Source organism: Papio anubis, chromosome 4, assembly GCF_008728515.1.
Source record: "Papio anubis isolate 15944 chromosome 4, Panubis1.0, whole genome shotgun sequence".
NCBI classification, from domain to species: domain Eukaryota; kingdom Metazoa; phylum Chordata; class Mammalia; order Primates; family Cercopithecidae; genus Papio; species Papio anubis.
Window position 1 is genome coordinate 140,322,443 of NC_044979.1, and position 22,250 is coordinate 140,344,692.

The following is a 22,250-nucleotide window of genomic DNA, read 5'->3' on the forward strand; positions in this document are numbered from 1 at the left end:
AAACATGGTGGCAGTTATAGGTGGATGTTTAGTTTTTCATAATTTTTTGTTAATATACATATGATTGGTGCACTTCCCTGTCTGTTTTTAGAGAAATATTTTAACATAAAGAGTACTCATGCTTAGAGCAAGATAATTGATTTGGTAGGAATGCAGAAAGCGGAGTTTGGGGAAGGAGATATGAGAACGAGTCAGAGATAGCACTTAAAATTTGATATCAGGTACCACAATTAGTATGTCATGGCATAAATATTATTCACACAAAACTTTATCACACCACTCCCCTTCAATAAATTGCCAAAGGATAAACATTACTGTTTGGAAATATATTTTACTGGTATTATGCTTTCTCTAGATCAGAGATTGCTAAAGAATCATTTCAAGTACAAGCCTGTTATTTCAAATATTCTCCAATGAAAGGCCCTATCAGGCCACCTCCTGAAGTGTAGTGTGTGTTACATTTGAGCCCTCTCACAGCCTCAAGTGAACAGGTGTCTTCTCCGGGAATTGAGGCTGCAAGGCTGGCTAACTCAGCTTTGCCTTCATCAGCCCTAGAGGCCAGCCAAAGGATGTCTGCAGGTCAGGGAGGTAGGAATGGGTAACCCAGGTATCACTGAAGATTGTATAGATTTTGGGAATGTTGGAGTATTTGAAGATGCTCCCACCAAAGCTGCTGATAAGTTCTGGAAATATCAGGAGAATAATCTTTGTGAACATTGGTGAAGAAGAAGAGAGAAGAATAAAACGTCCAGGACTTCCTCATGGGTATGCAGTTAGGACCACAGAAAAGACCAAAAAGCAATTGAACATTTTATCCAGATTTGTTTCAGGAAAACATCCTGCTTTCCAAGGATTTAGATGGATATTTTTTTCACTGGTGACTCAGGCAATACCCATCAGATTTCCAGTCTTCAAGGGGCCATATTCTCAGAAGGGAGGTTGAGGACTGCACTTCCGATTAACTTCTGACTTCGTGAGTCACTTTCTGTCAATAAAATTTCGCTTTTTGCTTCTAGCGCCGAGTGGATTTCCTTCAGCTGATGATTGACTCTCAGAATTCGAAAGACACTGAGTCCCACAAAGGTATCCAAAGAGTGCTTCTGGGGGCTCCTGGTGGGGCACTCAGAGGGAGGTCTGAAAATATACAGGAAGTATTCCAGGAAGATGAGAATTTCTGCCACATAGCAGAATGACACAGGTTTTGGATGTTATAAATGGTAGCTGGAGGCACTTTCTAGAGGCATACAGGCATAGATAGCCATGTTCTAAACTTAAAAGGGCAACCCTGAGGAAACCTGGCATGCCAGAGTCAGCAGTCTGTGAATCACCTACATAAGATCAAATGGCAGTTTCAGCCTCCTCCACATCCACAGAATTAAAATTTCTGCCTGGAAATTTATTAGGTTTCTGCAAAAGTAATTGCGATTTTTGTGATTACTTTTAATCGCAAAAACCGCAATTACTTTTGCAGCAGCCTAATGCATCTAACATCAAATCAGGAGGCATGCTGTCCTAATAAGGATGATTTTAACTGGTAATATTTGGTGAAAGTGTGTTCACCAGGTTAATCTACTACAAAGTTATTTTTTTCTTTGGAAAGGATAAGTAACTTGTGGGGAAAACCTCTGAGATCGTGTAAATATCCTCTTTGTCTTCAATCTTTCACCTACTAGTTTTAAAATCCATGTACAATTTTCACTGAAGTCATTATTACCATGACAGTGGCAAAATGATGTCCATGTTCAATTTCAAGTCACCAAGGTTTGGCAATCATGTCACAAAATTCCCGAATATTTAATCATTGGTTCCAGAGAGCAGGAGTAGGCTGACTTCAGCATACTGCTTTAAATATGTCCATGTCTACAACTACTTCTGTCTATCTATCTATCTATCTATCTATCTATCTATCTATCTATCATCTACCCATCTATCATCTATTTATCTACTTATTGATTATCTACGTATCTATCTCTCATCTGTCTATTCATCTATCTATCCCATTACAACTTGCTGTGATAAACGAAATAGCCTATTGTGTTAGTGTTTCATCTAGAAATCACTAGACACATATAGCTATTGAGCACTGCACATGTGGCTAGTGCCACTGATGAAAAATTTTAAATTGTATTTAAGTTTAATTGACTAAAATTTGATTTTAAATAATCACATTTCGATAGTGGCTACCATATTGGACAGCAGAGCTCTAAACTTTGAGATTATAGTTCAGTTTTGCATCAGTGTCATCAGGTTCATGGTAACTGAATACACATATTAGATAGTTGAATTTGCCCACAACTGCACCACAGAAATCTTCACCGGTAAATCACAGCTTTGTCGACATTTCTCACACTCCTTTCATATGGCTTTTGGTTGTGAATTATGTAGTTGGAGCAGGCGTCATATTTATTTCTGTGTTCCAGGTCTTTAAATGTCCTAATCCAGTCCTGATCAAACAGACCAATGATGGACCACCCTGAGCTTCTCTCAGGAGAAAAATCAAGGGGGGTGCCAACTTGTAATGACAGAAGCTTATGCTATTTTAATGCCATTCATCAGACTACAGTCAATCACCACTCATCTAGCTTTTTGTCCATCTCCAATTGCTGTACATCCTGAGATAGTCAATTCTGAGACCTATAGCCTAGATCTACCAGCTGATGCATCAAAGATATAAGCCATACTTCTCAAGATGGGCTATGCACACAAATTACTGCATCTTGTGAAATTCAGATTTTGAATCAGTAGTTCAATGGTGGAGTTTGAGATTTTGCATTTCTGTTTTTGTTGCTATTGTTTTGCTTTGAGACAGAGTTTTTGCTCTTGTTGCCCAGGCTGGGGTGCAATGGCACAATTTCGGCTCACCACAACCTCAGCCTCCCAGATTCAAGCGATTCTTCTGCCTCAGTCTCCCAAGTAGCTTACAGGGATTACAGGCATGTGCCACCATGCCTGGGTAATTTTGTATTTTAGTAGAGGTGGGGTTTCTCCATGATGGTTAGGCTGGTCTTGAACTCCTGACCTCAGGTGATCCATCCGCTTTGGCCTCCCAAAGTGCTCGGATTATAGGTGTGTACCACTGCACCCAGTTTTGCATTTCTAACTAGCTCCCAGATGTTTATGACCCATAGACCACACTTTGAGTAACAAGAGATGGTCTGTATTCCAATATTGGTCTCTTAAGTTCCCTCAAACATATCTACAGGAAAGGTCCTTCAATTTTCCATACATTTAACCATTAATGTTGCAATTTTTCTCAAAGTTTGTCAAGGTATATTGTAGCTAAAATGAATTACATTTTTCTTGGGAGAGAAGACTACCCCATATTAATTTACAATAAAGTACTTTTAGGATCATTGAAGGAGCACACCCATAATACTGAATATATTAGGCAGAAACGCTCTCTCTGGAAATTACCCAGCTGTGCAGGTGGCAGGGATGGCATGAGGAGGAGTGGATGGCCCACATTTCTGATGACCTCGGGGAAAACTGGATTAAAATTATTTGCCTTGTTGTGGCTCTGTAAGACACACATCAGAGTGAAGCCACCCGCAGTGAGACTCTGAATTGCTTTTCTATTTTTTTCCCCTAGGTATTTGAGGGCTTCATTTAGATTTCTCTTCATCTAAACTGTGATGGCCTACATTGACCTGATTTACCTGAAATGTTTTTCCTCTCCTTTCAGCCCTGTCTGATCTGGAGCTCATGGCCCAATCAATTATGTTTATTTTTGCTGGCTATGAAACCACGAGCAGTGTTCTCTCCTTCATTATATATGAGCTGGCCACTCACCCTGATGTCCAGCAGAAACTGCAGAAGGAAATTGATACAGTTTTACCCAATAAGGCGAGTGGATGATGCATGGAGAAGGAGGGAGGAGGTGAAGCCTTAGCAAAAATGCCTCCTCACCACTTCCCAGGAGAATTTTTATAAAAAGTATAATCATGATTGTTTCACTCACAATATGTAGGAAGGTTCTGAAAATGAAAAAAAAAAGAAACATAGGGAATTGTTGCTATTGGCAGAAGTATAAGATCTTTGTAAAACAGTCCTCTCCCTGGTTCATCTGCTTTCTATTACCACAATAATGCTAAGTAAAAAACATCCAAAAAAACTCAGTGGCATTTAACGATAAGCATATTGCTCACACATCTTGATAGTAAGCTCTGCTGATATTGGCAGGACTTGCTCTGGTCTGGCTGGGGTCTGAGGGAGCCTGGCCCTGGGTGCGCTGTGCAGGCTGACTCAGCTCTGCTGCACAGCTGTCTCAGTCAGGTAGCCACTGGTGAAGAAGCAAAGCTAGAACCAGCGTACCTGACCCTTGAGCTAAACTCTTAAACTCTATAATACTGCCTTCCAAATATAAAATCAAGTACTAGGTGCATATCAACCATACTGTTTTCAGACCTCTGCCAAAACTGGGATTCTTTGTGTATGAAGAGACAAGGCTTTTGGGCTGGCCCTCATATGGCAGTGAGGTGAACACAAAGGGATGTTCTTTAGAGATTACAGTCCAGCCCTGAAGCAACAACTAGGAGACTGTTTCAGCAAGTGAGGACAGGGCTGTGTGGGGTTCTATCCTCTTCATAACTTTGCCTAGCACTTTAATCATGTGCACTGGTAACATCCAATCAGAACTTTCTTTTGTCATATTTGGGATAGAAAGGGACTAGTTTGTCCTCAAATTATTCATAGAGATTTTATATAATATAGTGTTTCCACATTTTATGTGTATAACAAAAGCCCTGCTTTCGTGTGTGTGTGTGTACACACACACACATATATATATAATACAAATCCTGCTTTGTAACTGTTTTTGTTTGCATATATAACAAAAAGAGTTATGAAGCAGGACTTTGACCAATAATCCTTGTGTGGTGCAGGGAACTTGCTTTTTCTATCTGTTTTCACTTTCTTGGTTACAGACATGTGACCTCTTTTTGAAAGAGACAATCACTTTGTCATATTGTATTTGATGCTAGTGGTCATAGCCTATTAGTCACACTTGCTTCCATGAGAAAGAAAAAACACTACATGGTTATGCTAAGGATTTCAGTCTCTGGGGTGAGAGCTGTCCCAAAAGTCTCCCGCTTTCATAACTCCTCCACATATCTCAGTGGGCCATTGAGCACATCAATGGGCATGACAGTTATTAAAACACTTTATGAATGCTACAATCCTTTTCCAGTATGACTTATTCTCTGGAGCTTCTAACACTTCAACAGTACTGCATGGACTGAGTTAAAAAGTTAATTCAAAATCTCAATTTATCCAAATCTGCTTCTTTCTTTCCAGGCACCACCCACCTATGATACTATGCTACAGATGGAGTATCTCGACATGGTGGTGAATGAAACGCTCAGATTATTCCCAGTTGCTATGAGACTTGAGAGGGTCTGCAAAAAAGATGTTGAAATCAATGGGATGTTCATTCCCAAAGGGGTGGTGGTGATGATTCCAACCTATGTTCTTCATCATGACCCAAAGTACTGGACAGAGCCTGAGAAGTTCCTCCCTGAAAGGTACAAGGCCCTGGGAAAGGAGCCCTCCCTGAACCAGCCTGGTTCAAGCATATTCTGCCTCTCTTAATCTACAGGACAGTCATGGGCTTGTACAATCATTTGCTTATCTTTTTACTTTTAAAAGTTTTTTTTTTAATCATGAAATTGATCATTGTCACACTTTACAAACCATAGACTAGATAAAAGAGAACTATAGCCACCCACAGTCCCAGCAATTTAAGATGAAGGTCAAAAATTATGTCCTTAGGGGTCATAAGAGTCCAAAATATAAGGACTCTTTTAAAAACATATGATCACAATGCTACTATTATGTCCTACAAATGAATATTTTTTCCTTAATATAATCAAATCTTCTGGAATCAAATTTGAGTAAAAACCATGGGTCCAATCTTCAAAGAATTCATAGCTTAGTGGAAGAGATAGACAAAGAAGGCAGTGATGATACTGCTTTGCACTGGTACAGTAGCATATGCCCATGTAAATTATCTGACTTAAACTATTCTGTGGAGGAGCTGGGGAGAAAGAGGCAGAGATGGAGATTAGAGGAAGGAGGAGGAGGAGGAAAGTAGGGATAAGACAAGGTAGGGAGGAGAAGGAGGAGAATTAGAAAAACAAGAGAGGAGAGGAGAAAAGGAAAGTGCAAAATAACAATTTTGAAGTAGTGCAAGACGATTTCTTCTTCTCCTTCCTCATGACCAACATAAGTGTGACTTGAGGCAGGAATCTACTTTTCCATCAGTCAGTCTCATCACTTACTTGCGTTTTATAGTGTGAAAACATCACCACCCTGAATATAATCTGAGCATTTAGAAATAAATACCCTTTGCAACACTATTTATCTCATCTCAACAAGACAGAAACCTCCTATAGTGTAAGGAGAGTAGAAAGAATCTGTAACTTACAATTCTCATAGCAAAATAGGCATAGCCGGATTTCAATGACCAGCCCACAGAAGTATACTGTGTACTACTAGTAGAGGAGTGATCCCTAAGTAAGAAACCCTAACATGTAACCCTTAGGGGTATTATGTCATTAACTTTTAAAATATCTACCAATATGGAACCAGGTTCAGTAAGAAGAACAAGGACAACATAGATCCTTACATATACACGCCCTTTGGAAATGGACCGAGAAACTGCATTGGCATGAGGTTTGCTCTCATGAACATGAAACTTGCTCTAATCAGAGTCCTTCAGAACTTCTCCTTCAAACCCTGTAAAGAAACACAGGTCAGTCAATTTTCTGTATTAATAATGTTTTATTAAGAATTATTTTAAGAATACACTCATTTAATCTTTTAATAATTTGTTCTCTGGGCCAAGAAATCTCTTTGGACCCATCTATGATCTTTAAGGGCACTTCAGTTCTGGAGGTCAAAAGCCTCCATTAAAAACATCATGTAAATTCCACGTAGATTAGCATGGCATGATTATCTGCAGTCTCCTTGAACTTGAAAAAAGTTTAAATTCAGTTTCAAGTCTATTGGAAAGATGGGGAAGTATTTCATGCAATAATGAGGTGCAATTATTATCTTGTTTTGACTTTTGAATGGTGCTATTCCTTCCCAGAACTTGAGGAAGCTTTCTCATGACAGTGGCTCCCAACCACTAGCTGTACACTGGAATCACCAGTGAGCTTTAAAAATTTATTATGCCTGGGACATCTCAGAAATTCTAAACTAATTTGCCCAGAGTGTGGCTTTAAAAGCTCCCCAATTGCTTCTCATGTGAAGCCAAGGTGGAAAATGACTAATTTAAGGTATTTCTATTGGATATGAAGGACTACCATAGTCCAAGGCCATCCTTACTGACCTCACCTTCCAGGTGCCTAGCTCCATCCAACTGGGCTCCTTTTCAACCCAATTATAACTCTATTAATCTTCTTCCCTTTCTTCTCCTCATTCTGTTCTTATCTTTCAAGTCCTAGTTCAATTCCCAAGCCCCTCCAAGGTGTCTTCTCCACCTAGTCCAGGGCTCATTTACTCTCTTGCTCTGTTATTGGTTACTGGAGGCTATTATCATATAATTTCATAATTTGCCATTAAATCATTGAGTTTTGTTCTCTATATTTTATCTGTATCTAAGAATGTCTTCCCCCTTCCATTAACAATATCCTCTCATGTGGAGAAATAGGAACACTTTTACACTGTTGGTGGGATTGTAAACTAGTTCAACCATTGTGGAAGACAGTGTGGCAATTCTTCAAGGATCTAGAACTAGAAATACCATTTGACCCAGCCATCCCATTACTGGGGATATACCCAAAGGATTATCAATCATGCTTCTATAAAGACACATGCACACGTATATTTATTGCGGCACTATTCACAATAGCAAAGACTTGGAACCAATCCAAATATCCATCAGTGACAGACTGGATTAAGAAAATGTGGCACATATACACCATGGAATACTATACAGCCATAAAAAAGGATGAGTTCCCGTCCTTTGTAGGGACATGGATGCAGCTGGGAACCATCATTCTCAGAAAACTATCGCAAGAACAGAAAACCAAACACCCCATGTTCTCACTCATAGATGGTAATTGAACAATAAGAACACTTGGACACAGGAAAGGGAACATCACACACCAGAGTCTGTCATGGGGTTGGGGGAGGGATAGCAGTAGGAGACATACCTAATGTAAATGATGAGTTAATGGGTGCAGCACACCAACATGGCACATGTATACATATATAACAAACCTGCACATTGTGCACATGTACCCTAGAACTTGAAGTATAATAAAAAATAAATAAAATTTTTTTAGATAACTACAAAAAAAATAATAAATCCTCTCATTTTATTCCTTTTAAAATATCCCAGTGGTGCCTTGCAAGTGACCTTATCTAATTCAAGCATTTGGTCATTTGGTAAATGTTTAAGGAGTGATGTGCAGTCAACTGGCTTGAATACAAATATTAAGTTTTTTAATGTGAACATTTAGCAAATGACATTCATGTATTTGCATGTGTGTGTATGTGACATGTCCACGTGCATGTCTGTCTGTCTGCAGGGAAAATGTATTCTTGCCTTTTGAAAATTTTTAAATAATAAGGTATTATATTTGTAGAAAGATTTGGAATCTTTTCTCTGAAGAAGTTAAAAAATAGATGTCATTTATTCATATTAAGTAAGACCCTATAAATCTTATTTCTAGGTCTCATGTATTTATTAAGCAACTCCACCCCTTAAGCAGGCTTTCTACATAGGAGAGGAGGAAGATAGAGATGGTTTCCATATTATTTCCATATTCCACATTATTTGTGGCTTTAGGCCAGCTATGTAGCTATCCTGCATGTGTGCTCAGACAGGGGACTCAGCCCTGAGAGAAAGTGGTCCTCTGGCACACCTGGGATGGGGAAGGCACTCACTTGTAAGTCCCAAGCTGGCACTTCTTGATTGCCCATCACTCCATGGAGATCAGAATATCACTCTGCTGTGTTCCCTCAACACTGAAGCAGTGTCTCAATAAGAATGGGGCTAAAAGTTGAGTCAAAACACTGTAAGAATTGAGAGGTTCCCCACTTGCACTACCCTTGGAAACCAAGAAAAAATGTCAAAAAATAAAATGATGATGCTTCCTGAAGGTGTCTTCCCATCTTTACACTAGATGGGTTCCATTGGGAGGAATTACTGGACTCTGGAAGTTGAAGACTGTCCATATAAATAAAATGTACAACAGTTAGTCAGGATTACCTTGCAAGTTTCAACATACACCAAATTAACTTCATAAGATGCTTTAAAAATAGTTTAGCATTATACCTAATAATCTGGTTTAAATTTTTAAAACTCATCTATTTTCTTAAAATTTAAATCAAAAAAGAACATGGGTTCCCATGAATTTGTCTCAGGTCAAGCCTCATACAGAATAGGTACTCCATAAATATTCTGTTAAATGATTGATGATGAATGCTCTCATTATCCAATCTTCACACATCTTATTGAGTAAGTATAAAGAATCCAAGATTTATAATGCTGAAAGTAGTTTTTATATGTTTACAAAGTATTATTGTCATTAATGCATTTTTTTACTTTGATGCTATACTTTCTACTTTTGCTTTATGTAATGCTACTCAATATGCTTGTTTAACTGTTGCAGATCCCCCTGAAATTGAGCTTTGGAGGACTTCTTAAAACAGAAAAACCCATTGTTCTAACGGCTGAGTCAAGGGATGAGACCGTAAGTGGAGCCTGATTTCCCTAAGGACTTCTGCTTTGCTCTTCAAGAAAGCTGTGCCCCAGAACCCCAGAGACCTCAAATTACTTTGTGAATAGAACCCTGAAATGAAGATGGGCTTCATCCAATGTACTGCATAAATAACCGGGGATTCTCTGCATGTATTGTGCTCTCTCATGGTCTGTATAGAGTGTTATACTTGGTAATATAAAGGAGATGACCAAATCAGTACTGGGGAAGTAGATTTGGCTTCTCTGCTTCTCATAGGACTATCTCCACCACCCCCAGTTAGCACCATTAACTCCTCCTGAGCTCTGATAACAGAATAAACATTTCTCAATAATTTCATCCACAATCATTAATGAAAATAAGAATTATTTTGATGGCTCTAACAGTGGCATTTATATCACATGTTATATCTGGAGTATTCTATAGTAAGTTTTATATTAAGCTAATCAATAAAAACCTCTTTACAAGAGTATTATCGTATGCTTTCCTGCACATTAAGGAGAAATCTATAGAACTGAATGACTGAGAACCAACAAGTAAATATTTTGATCATTGTAGTCACTGTTGGTGTGAGGCCTTCATCAGAATTCCAGTTTGATTATTAACACAGGTGAGAGTTAATCCACTATGACTTTGCCCATTGTTTAGAAAGAATATTCATAGTTTAATTATGACATTTTTGACCAGGCACAGTGGCTCATGCCTATAATCCCAGCACTCTGGGAGGCCAAGGCGGGCAGATAACCTGAGGCCAGGAGTTCGACACCAGCCTGACCAACATGGTGAAGCCCCATTTCTACTAAAAATACAAAAATTAGCTACGCGTGGTGGCACATGCCTGTAATCTCAGCTACCCAGGATGCTGAGGCAGGCAATTGCTTGAACCTGGGAAGCAGAGGCTGCAGTGAGCCAAGATCACCCCACTGAACTCCAGCCTGGGTGATAGAGTGAGACTGCATCTCAAAAAAAAAAAAAAAATTACACCTTTTTGTAGCACATATATTTTGTAACATATAACTGAAGCCATTATTATATTATTAGTTTTGATTTAATATTTTCAGCCCATCTCCCCTGATATTTCTGGGAGACAGGAAACATGTTTTCCTACATCTCTTGCATTCCATCCTCAACTCCCAACTGTCTTAATGCAAACAACACTTAATAAAAAACAGTTGATTGGTCAATTGATTGGGCAACAAGGCTAAAAATACTCATTCCTGTTCTTTTCCTATTTCTTCCTTTATTTTCCCTTTCTGAATAATTTAGTCCTAGAGGCATTAGGTGGGTGGCAGCCAGATGGTGGCCACACATTAAGGTAGAGAAGAGAGTCATGGTGGTTCCAAGTCAGAGACCAGGTAGGATGAGGACAAAGTGGGTGTTCATGTGGAAACAACCTGCCTGGGTGTGGGAGTCCAGGAAAGCAGAGAAGGGGTCCATACAGAGGGGTGGCCTACAAGAGCAGCCAGAGCCTAAATATGGCATGGAGAATCCACGTGAGGTGAGGAGGGCATCCATGAGTGGGAACCAATGGGTGAGGTTTGGCTACATAAAGGGAATTGATCAAATAAGTAAATATATTAAGGACGATGGAAGCCAGGCTTCTCACCTTTGCAGAAGGGAGTCATGGATTCAGAAAGGGAGAAAACCAGCATGAATCCTATGAAATTAGATTGGAATGGATGTATTCGTGTATATTCATACCCTTCTAGATAGATAGATGGGTAGATAGGTGATAGATAACAGATAGAGGACAACATCATTAGATAGACATACATGTATGTATGTGTTTGTGTGTGTGTACAAAAAAAACCATATATTTCCTACTTCTCTTGACTGATAGGGCTAGGTAACAATGACATTTCAATACCAATGAGTACACTTAGTGCTCAGATCTTCACTTATGAATACCATTTTCTGCGGAAAGGAACCAGAGCTCTTTAGAGAAATGCCTGATTCCAGGGCCAGGGTTAAGAATGTTCAAGACAAGCCTAGGACACATTCTGTGCCAGGAAGCAAGAAAATGTTCAAATGATTTCCAAGTAATGTTTAGAAATGATATTTGAAAAAGTCTTCCAAATGATAATTCCAAATGATATTTGCAAAAACCTAAAGACTCCACCAAAGAACTATTAGGACTGATAAACATACTCAGTTAAGTTGCAGGATATAAAATCCACATACAAAAATTAGTAGCATTTCTATATGCAAATAGTGAACAATCTGGCAAAAATAAAAAAGTAATCCCTTTTACAATACCACAAATAAAACTAAATACCTAGGAATTAACTTAAAGAAGAGAGAGATCTCTACAATGAATACTGTAAAACACTGATGAAGGAAATTAAAGAAGACACAAAAACAGAAGGATATTCCATGTTTACATACTGTAAGAATCAATATTGTTAAAACTGTCCCTACTACCCAAAGCAATGTAGAGATTCAACGCAATCCCTCAAAATACCAATGACATTCTTCAAAGAAATAAAAGAAAAAATTCTAACATTTCTGTAGAACCACAAAAGACCCAGAATAGCCAAATCTTCAGCAAAAAGAACAAAACTGGAGAAATCATATTACCTGACTTCAACTTATACTACAGAGGTATAATAACCAAAACAGCATGATTCTTGTATAAAAACAGACATGTTGACCAATGAAATAGAATAGAGCACCCAGAAACAAATCCACACACCTACAGTGAATTTGTTTTCGACAATGTTGTCAAGAACACACACTGAGGAAAAGACAGTCTCTTCTGGTGCTGGGAAAGCTGACTATCAATATACAGAAGAATGAAATTAGACCCCTATATCTCACCAGACACAAAAATCAAATCAAAGTGGATGAAAGACTGAAATTTGGCCAAGAGCGGTGGCTCATGCCTGTAATCCCAGCACTTTGAGAGGCTGAGGCCGGTGGATCACTTGAGGTCAGGATTTCAAGACCAGCCTGGCAAACAAGATGAAATCCCATCTCTACCAAAAAATATAAAAGTTAGCTGGGCGTGGTAGTGCATGCCTGTAGTCCCAGCTACTCAGTAGGCTGAGGTGGGAGAGTCACTTGGACCCAGGAGGTGGAGGTTGCAGTGAGCTGAGATCATGCCAACGCACCCCAGCCTAGGCAACAGAGTGAGACTCTGTCTCAATAAAAGGAAAAAAAAAAAAAAAAAAGAACTGAAATCCAAGACCTCAAATGATGAAACTGCTACAGGAAACATTGTGGAAATTCTTCAGGACATTGGTCTGTACAAAAAATGCTGAAGTAATACCCCACAAGCACAGGAAACCAAGGCAAAGCTGGACAAATGGAATCACATCAAGTTAAAAAGCTTCTGTGCTGCAAAGAAAGCAATCAACAAAGTGACGACTCAAACCACAGAATGGGAGAAAATATTTTCAAACTAACACTCCAACAACAGATGAACAACAAGAATATACACAGAACACAAACAACTCTTCAGAAAAAAATTAATAATCCTAATAATCAAAAAATGGGCAAAAGATTTAAATAGACATTTCTCAAAAGAAGACACACAAATGCCACATAGGCATATGAAAAGGTGCTCAGCATCATTGATCATTAGAGAAATGCAAATCAAAACTACAATATCATCTCACTCCAGCTAAAATGGTTTTTATCCAAAAGACAGGCAATAACAAATGCCAGCGAGAATGTGGAGAAAAGGGAACCCTTGTACACTGTTGGTGTAAATTAGTACAACCACTATAGAGAACAGTTTGGAGGTTCCTCAAAACATTAAAATAGAGATATCATAAGATCCAGAAATCCTTGTGCTGGGTATATAGCTGGAAGAAAGGAAATCCATATATTGAAGAGATATCTTCATTCCCATGTTCACAATAGCCACTATTCATAACTGCCAAGATTTGGAAGAAACCTACATGTGCATCAACAGATGAATGGCTAAAGAAAGTACTCTACTCATACACAGTGGAGTACAATTCAGCCATGAAAAAAGCATGAGATCCTGTTACTTGTAATAACGTGGATGGAACTGGAGGTCATTATGTTAAGTGAAATAAGCCAGGCACGGAAATATAGGCATTGCGTGTTCTCACTTATTTGTGGGATATACAAATCAAAACAATTGAGCTAATGTCTGGGTCTTAGTCAATTTTGTACCCTAAGTACTGGGAGCACAGTCTTTAAAATACATGATGAATGCTTTCATACAGGAATGAATAGAGGAGAGGCACAAGGTGGTTGGGGGTTCTTCTGATGCATAGTATCTTCCTTGACACATTCAGTACAACTCTCAACAGGTAAGTCTCTTCATGTTATGTTACCTTATGAGAAATTAAGTGGCAGAACATGTCTTCTATTATTTTCCTTTCCAGACAAGACCAATTGCTGGCTGCATTTGAGTCCCAAGCAACAATTAGGCCGTCGCTATCACCACAGAGTCAGAGGGGATGACACACAGGGGCCAGCAATCTCACCCAAGTCAACTCCACCACACTTTCTGGTCACCCACTGTGTGTATAGAGCCCTGCTAGTGACCAGGGTGATGACAGTAAATAATACCAGACTGTGCCCTTGAGGAGCTCACCTCTGCTGAGGGAAACATGCACAGAAACCCACAATGGTGGTAGAGAGGAAATAGGACAATAGGACTGTGTGAGGGGGATAGGAGGCATCCAGAGGAGGAAATGGTTACATCTGTGTGAGGAGGTTCGTAAGGAAAGACTTTAACAGAAGGGGTCTGTCTATCTGGGCTTGGAAGAATGTATAGGAGTCATCTAGCGGGCGCAGGTACACTCCAGGCAGAGGGAATTGCATGGGTAAAGATCTGGAGGTGTGGCTTGTGGGGATGGATTTCAAGCATTCTGGAATGAGGACAGCCATGGAAACAAGGGCAGGTGAGAGGAGATTTAATAGATTTCATGCCAATGGCTTCTCTTCAGTTTCTGGTAAGAAATCAGAATCCTTGGACTCCTCGATAACACTGATTAAATTGTTTATGATTCCTCATAGAACATGAACTCAAAGGAGGTCAGCAAAGGGGTGTGTGCAATTCTTTGCTACTGGCTACAGCTGCAGCCCCGCCTCCTTCTCCGGCACAGAAACATTTCAGCAACTTGGCTGCAGACTGCTGTGCAGGGCAGGGAAGCTCCAGGCAGACAGCCCAGCAAACAGTAGCACGCAGCTGAAAGTAAGACTCAGAGGAGACAGCTGAAGAAGGAAAGTGGCGATGGACCTCATCCCAAATTTGGCCATGGAAACCTGGCTTCTCCTGGCTGTCAGCCTGGTACTCCTCCATCTGTGAGTAACTGTCCAGGCTCCTCTCCTGTTTCCTTGGACTTGGGGTGCTAATCGGGCCCCCTTTCCCTTATCTGCTTAGAAGATCAAAAGAGATGTCCAAGGAGAAGTAGTACAATTGTTGGACGCTACAAACACAGAGAGGTTATTATTGTTCTTATGCAGATCGTTGAAGGAATAAATAAGCATTTCTCCCATCCACCTTCTATTTTTGGTGACTAGGATGGTTTAGTGACAGCATTTTGTAGTGGGAGTGATCTGATTAGGTTAGACTTGACCTATACTAATCTATGGAAACACAGCCGAGGCAGATTACAAACTACTGAACACAATGGGCAGTGTGATCCTCATCCCCTTCCCGGGCTCTGGGGATTCTGGGGACAGGAGGGAGTGGCTTGCGTTTTTGTCGCTTTATCTTTGTTTTCTGGGTTCTGTGTCTGCTGGAAGGGATGTGCAGATGTATTGTCCCCTGTGGACCTGGTGGTTCCTGCTCCCCTCCCTTCCACCCCACGATATCATTTACATGAGGCACCAGAGAACACCAATACTTCAGGGGAAGCTGTCCCTTGGCTCTTCCCTCTTTCCCGTGCCATGCTCCTGAAAATCCCCTCCCTCCTATGACTCAATCCTCCACCCTGTCACACACAGAACTATTTAACTTGCAATGATTAATTTCTAGAGCAACGGAGACTTAGAGGAAGTTTTTAAAGATTTATTCTTTGCTTTCATCTTTTTCCTCCAGTCTCTGGGAGGCTAGGATTAATATACAGCTTTATTTCTTACCTAATGGGAATCTGCTAGCAGCCTGAAAAGGCAGGAGCCATGAAAGCCAATTTGGATTTTAGACATTTTTTCCCCTTTATGTTACAGTACAGGAGGACGAACCCTCTCACTGGTGGGAATCCTGGCATCCTAGAGCAGGTGGAGAAAAGAGTTACCTTCCACTGTGGGTAGTGGAGGCTCAATCTGTCACATTTGACTTCTACAACAAGTTTATTTTTATTAAGAGTAGGGAACCACAATGACATGAAAATAGAAAATATAAACCTCATTTTAATTCTTTCACGGAAAGCTTAGGAATTCAGTGAGTTGTGGCAACATGGTTTCCATTGTCTAACATTTCAAAATGAATTGATATGGTTTAAATTCATTCGTTTTTAAACCGGAATTTTTTAGAGATAGACTATTTCCAGCATGTTCCTTCTGGATGACAAAAGAGGGCTGTTAGTTCAGTATTTGTGACAATAAATGTGTGTAAAATAACATCACCTTTCCAGAATAATATCAGGAATATTAGTCTAATGCACAAATGTATACTTCTAAGACAGGACTGCATATGTCTTTGTAAATATACCTGCCTGACAAGTTTATTTTAATACCTCATTTTTGAATATACCTGCTTAGCAGGTTATCTTAAACTCTCAGGGCAGGGGAGTAGGTAAGACTGTAAGCCAGTGACGATAGCAAAGGCATTCAGGTAGGATCAGTATGAAGTGAGAAAATATTCCTCAGCTCTCAGGGTAGAACTGCAAAGAGATACTCATGGGTCCTGGCCCCACAGTGGACGTCACTCAAAGGGCAAACAGGTTGGCATCTCATCTGCTTCAAGCCTGGACACAGGGGCACCATCTGTGTCACTCTGTGTGTGGTCTGCCATGTTGTGGGGTGGTCATTACAGATTCAGGCAGCTGGGCAGACAATACCTTAGCCTTAGACAATGCTGGTGCAGCCCAGGAGTCAGAAGCTATAGTGTAGACCATGCCCTCCTTAGGCCAACACAATTAAGTGCAATAGATGACTGGCTTTTCTGTTAGCCTCTTCATTGAAAACGAAAGCAGCATTACTCTACCAGAGGGGAGCTGGAAAGAAACTAAACAGCTTACCCAGCACAGCCTCTGCCTTGACATGGAACCATGTGAGTCTAGACACTCACCTAGATCTTTCCTTGGGGGGCCAATGCTGCTGACACATTAACTCAATAGTTTATCCTGGCCTGAGAGGTCAAGTAACATGTAGAAAGTTTAGAAGCAGAGATTAGTGTCACTGATTTGCCATGGCTGTGACAACAAAGGAAGGGAGTGAGAAAACCCAAGGCCACCCTGGTTTCAGTAGACGATGCACACACTTCCACTAACTGTTCTGGGGGCAAGGATCCAAATGCACTATTGGGCCTGGCTATGCGGCCTCTGCTGGGTCCTCCAAACACGAGCCTCCAGGCCATTTCTCAGTTGTATTTTACCATATATTATCAGAGTCACTGGATTTGTACAGAATGTTTGGAACCTATACTGCCTTAAGGGCTATCCTTTAAAGAAGAGAAAACAAGGTCTTAATTCAACTGTCTGGAACATTTTATGGTTACTTATGTGGAATACTGCATCTTTCCTATCAACAGGAAGGCACATGGACTTTAGAAGGTGCCTGTCTTTCAGCTGAAAGCACATATGAGGCATATAGATCCATTTATGCACACCATACTTTTCAGCCACATTTTCCTAATTTGCCTCTCTGGGGCCAATCTTTTGGGACTAGCAGATTCAAGGTTGAATTGATGGATGGCGACCTCTTCCATCAGCCTTTCTTCTTCCTCCAGTCTTCCATTCCTCAGTAATATCAAACTGGGAAGGTCTTCACACATCCAGAAACCCCAGTTGGGGGAGTCCATACATGACCCATCAAAGATGAGTTGCATGCAGGCCTGCCATAGGGAGAACCAGCCTTAATGAGTTTTCCTACAGAGATACTTGATGTGCAGAGGCAATAAATTGACTGCTTTGTGATTGATCACCTTGAAAAAAATAAGCATGCCTGGATATATTAGTCCTTTCTTGCACTGCTATAAAGAGATACCTGAGGCTGGGTAATTTATAAAGAAAAGAGATTTAATTGTCTCATGGTTCTGCAGGCTCTACAGGAAGCATAGCAACTTCTGCTCTGGGGAGGCCTCAGGAAATTTACAATCATGGTAGAAGGTGAAGAAGAAGTAGGCAGATCTTACATGGCTTGAGCACAAGCAGGAGAGAGTGGGGAGAAGGCGCCACACACTTTTAAACCACCAGATCTCACAAAAACTCGTTGTCATGAGGAAAACACCCAGGGGGGTTGGTATGAAACCATGAGAAACTGCCCCAAAGATACAATCACCTTCTATCAGGCCCTACCACCAGCACTGGGGATTACATTTCAGCATGAGATTTGGGTAGGGGCAGATTCAGACCATACCACTAGCACTGTGCTTATTAGATGAATATCACCAGTTGGAAGGCTAGATTCTACAAGAGGAGGAATGTCCTGGAAATTGGTTCTTTAAGTTGTGATTCTTCTGCACACTGTCATTCAGGGAATTATGAGTCACTCATCCTCCCCAGTAGCTAAAATCAACCAGATTATCTGACCACAGAGACTGAGGTGTAGCTGAAAGGTTCTCGCATTTCTATGAGGCCAATGGAAGCCTGGAGCACAGTTGTCAATCTGTAGAAATAAGGACTCTGTGACTCCTGCAACACCTCTCTGTGAATGACGGTTTAAGAAGGGCCAGATCCTAAAATAGGGTCAGAGCTTAGAGGGAAGGGAGAGCATAAATGACTCTTAGCAAATTCTAAAGACAGGGTCACCATAGGCTCTCAGTGACCCTCTGTGACTGAGTGGATGCAGTGATGCAAAATCTCATCATCACGGATGAAGACAAAAAAAAAAAAAAAAAAAAAGTCACCCTTTCTACCTAGGATGAGACTCCCCAAATCAGGGAAGAGTCCACTTACTAAACAGACATAAGGGACTGAAGTGCCCTGGAAGAATTACTGCCTGAACCTCTCAGGAGCACTCAGGTTTGAGGACATTTATCAAGTATTCATTCCAGGATTGGGGCCATGAAGACTTCTGCTGCTTTCAGCTAGTCATTGCAACTTTTTGGGATCTCATGGTGGAGGCGGGAAAGGACCTGATGAACAAACATAATCATTGCCATCGGAGTTACTGTTATCATTTATTGCCTTAATGTTACCTCCTTCTCTTGAGCATTCCAGTTCCTCCGTCAGTGACCCACCAGCCCCTATATCTATAAAATCACAATTCCCGAGACCTGATTTCTGTTTCACTTTGTAGATATGGAGCCCATTCACATGGACTTTTTAAGAAGCTTGGAATTCCAGGGCCCACACCTCTGCCTTTTTTGGGAACTACTTTGTCCTACCGTCAGGTGAGTGTTTTTGAGCTTGCTCTTTCGCTTCTTATGATTGGAAAGAACAGCTTAGTTCCATCAGTAAAAATGCTTTTCCTCAGGAGGAAGGTCTGAGGTTTTATACCTTCGGAAACAGTGTATAGGCACCACCCAGAGCATGGCAAGGTTTACCCCAGGGCCCTCTGGCTAACTCTCAGGAACCTCAGGTTTGCCTCAGTTGAACAGCCCAAATCTCAGGCATATCAGCAACCTGATGTTCAGAATTTGATGTGCAGACTTTGAGAGCACCATAAAGAAGATTTTCCTTTTGCCCCATGTAGGTTCCCAGGAAGGTACAGTCATATTTAGTTAGTATTAAGAGTAGGAAAAGGACCCCCTGGTTGTGGCTTGTTATCTGTGTACATGAGAGTCAAACTTTCCTTTCTATAGCAAGAGCTCCGGAGTAGCTTTTTTTCCCTACCTCTTGGACAGCTTTGAAACTCACTTTATTAGGGAGATCAAGTATTTACCGTTGGGTCAGTTTCACCTGCTTGAATCCTCTCCAAAAAATGCTAAATTCCCTGAAGGTATTTCCATGGCTCTACCCCAGCTCTTACTCCCCATGACATCTTCTGCAGCTTTGAGAGTCAGAACAAAGAGGTTCTGCTTTACTTCTTTTCTTTCAAAGGCTGTAGCTTATGGGTGAGTCTGAGCAGGGAGTGGATATAACTGAGATGAGATAGTAGTTGTCTATCAATGTCAGATATTTAAGCACAAAATGAATTTGTGGGGTTTTTTTTTTTTTTACACAAAGGCAGAATCACATGTAAAATTAAGGAAGGAGACCACCCCTCATATTGTCTTATGCCCAATTTCTGCCTCCAAAGAAAGAAGAAGTAAAAACTAAAAGGCAGAAATGAAATCCACAGGCAGACAGTCCGGCGCTGCACCTTGGGTCTGGTAGTTAAAGATCGACCCCTGACCTCATTGGTTATGTTATCTATAGATTACAGACATTGTATAGAAATGCACTGTGAAAATCCCTATCTTGTTTTGTTCCGATCTAATTACCGGCACATGCAGCCCCCAGTCACGTACTCCCGCTTGCTCAATCAATCACGACCCTCTCACACGCACTCCCTTAGAGTTATGAGCCCTTAAAAGGGACAGGAATTGCCCACTCGGGGAGCTTGGCTCTTGAGACATGAGTCTTGCCGATGCCCATGGCCGAATAAACCCCTTCCTTCTTTAACTCGGTGTCTGAGGAGTTTTGTCTGCGGCTCATCCTCCTACAAAATCACTAGAAAGGGGATAATTTGATGAAATTATTAAATATTTAATTTCACTGAATAGAATGTAATATGTGCCACGTGGACCGTGAACTTTGGCCGAGCCTTTGTGCCTAACCTGGTCTGATGCTCTGCCCAGGGCCTGGCCCCTGGATGGAAAATTATGAGCTCATGTCCACAGGGCCAGCAGCAGCAGTCAGCTCTCTGGCTTAGATCATCTTTCCTTCATACCTGAGGCTTGTTTCTCTGATTCCAATTCTTCCAAGTGAGGGCTTTGTTATTTAATTACTGGCCAGGAATTTCATATTTTTTCACTTTGCAAAAGCAATAATTTCCCCACCACCTTTTCCAGGTCAGCTCTTTAGTAGATGTACCCTCAAGATACACATTCCTGGGACCTTTGTTTGCATAGCTAAAGTGTCAACCCTGAAATGTAGAAACAGGAAGGTTTGTTTTTAAGTTTCAGTGAAAACATTTAGCAAGTGTTGTAATTTGCTGTGTCCAATGTGTAGAGGCGACATTCTCTCAGAACTTCCATGTTAAGCTGGAAACTGGAAAGTGAGTCCACTTTGTCATTCTGTCACTCACTCCTTTTCTCACTCAACAAACATGCCTCAGACTTACCTAAATCCGCTAGACTAAAAGAGGTCCCTGATGTCTGTAACTTTCTAATTCTGCTAGAATTCCAGAGCGAGCTCATGAAATAAATGAAAAGGATGATGGACAAAGAGATAAAAGACTGTGCATTCCCTTCTGACACTCACTCACTTTCCCTCAGCCTCAGTTTCCCCACGTGCCCCTAGAGGTGATCATTCAGGCATTTATGAGATTTTAGAGACAACACACGAAAAAGCAAAAAGACATCAGAAAGACAAGGAGTGAGTTAGTTTATACACAAGGATAAGTCTTTCAGTATCTACAACACTTTGAGAAAATTCAAGAGTGATTTTAAACTTCCCATTTCAAATACCTCCTCTGTTCTCTCTTCTTTCCCTTATGACCTCTCTAAATAAGCTTCCTCTAACTGCCAGCAAGTCTGATTTCATTGGATTCAACTGTTTTCAGCCCCAATTAGAGGCAGGGTTAAGTACATTTGAAATATTGATCAAAGGGAGCGCTTCCAAGATGGCCGAATAGGAACAGCTCCGGTCTGCAGCTTCCAGCAAGACTGACTCAGAAGGTGGGTGATTTCTGCACTTCCAACTGAGTCTTAGCAACCAGTAGACCAGGAGATACCCTCCCGCCTGGCTCGGCAGGTGCCACACCCATACAGCCTTACTCACTGCTAGTGCAGCAGTCTGAGATAGACCTGCGACGCTACAGCTTGACGGGGGGGAGGGGTGTTGGCCATTGCTGAGGCTTGAGTAGCTCACTGTGTAAACAAAGAGGCCTGGAAGTACGAACTGGGCAGAGTCCACCGCAGCTCAGCAAGGCCTACTGCCTCTGTAGATTCCACCTCTGGGGGCAGGGCATAGTAGAACAAAATGCAGCAGACAGCTTCTACAGACTTAAATGTCCCTGTCTGACAGCTCTGAAGAGAGCAGTGGTTCTCTCAGCATGGTGTTCGAGCTCTGAGAATGGACAGACTGCCTCCTCAAATGTGTCCCTCACCCCCCTGTAGCCGGACTGGGAAACACCTCCCAGTAGAGGCCGACAGACACTTCAAATATGTGGGTGCCCCTCTGGCGCAAGGCTTCCAGAGGAAGGATGAGGCAGAAATAGTTGCTGTTCTGCAGCCTCTGCAGGTAATACCCAGGCAAACAGGGTCTGGAGAGGACCTCCAGCAAATTCCAACAGACCTGCAGCTGAGGAGTC

General features: G+C 41.1%; 2 protein-coding genes across 4 annotated transcripts in view; one reads left to right on the top strand and one right to left on the bottom strand.

The window, feature by feature from the left end:
• Positions 1 to 22,250, top strand: part of LOC100997059 (cytochrome P450 3A7) — a 42,508-nt gene that overhangs the window by 14,256 nt on the left and 6,002 nt on the right. The window contains exons 9-15 of one of the 2 annotated variants that reach the window (XM_003895757.5): positions 1,017 to 1,083; positions 3,683 to 3,843; positions 5,293 to 5,519; positions 6,586 to 6,748; positions 9,621 to 9,701; positions 14,703 to 14,990; positions 19,092 to 19,185. In XM_003895757.5, the coding sequence (XP_003895806.3) occupies positions 1,017 to 1,083; positions 3,683 to 3,843; positions 5,293 to 5,519; positions 6,586 to 6,748; positions 9,621 to 9,701; positions 14,703 to 14,867 (864 nt within the window). In that variant the 3' untranslated portion in view covers positions 14,868 to 14,990; positions 19,092 to 19,185. The remainder of the gene's footprint in view (positions 1 to 1,016; positions 1,084 to 3,682; positions 3,844 to 5,292; positions 5,520 to 6,585; positions 6,749 to 9,620; positions 9,702 to 14,702; positions 14,991 to 19,091; positions 19,186 to 22,250) is intronic. The other variant, XM_009202655.4, reaches the window with a different exon arrangement.
• ZSCAN25 (zinc finger and SCAN domain containing 25) overlaps positions 6,625 to 22,250 on the bottom strand; it is an 88,221-nt gene continuing 72,595 nt past the window's right edge. Inside the window, exon 8 of one of the 2 annotated variants that reach the window (XR_004183318.1) lies at positions 6,625 to 6,732. Coding sequence is in view for 1 of the 2 variants with exons in the window: in XM_031665567.1 (XP_031521427.1) it covers positions 6,698 to 6,732 (35 nt within the window). In the remaining variant the exon portion in view is untranslated. The remainder of the gene's footprint in view (positions 6,733 to 22,250) is intronic. The other variant, XM_031665567.1, reaches the window with a different exon arrangement.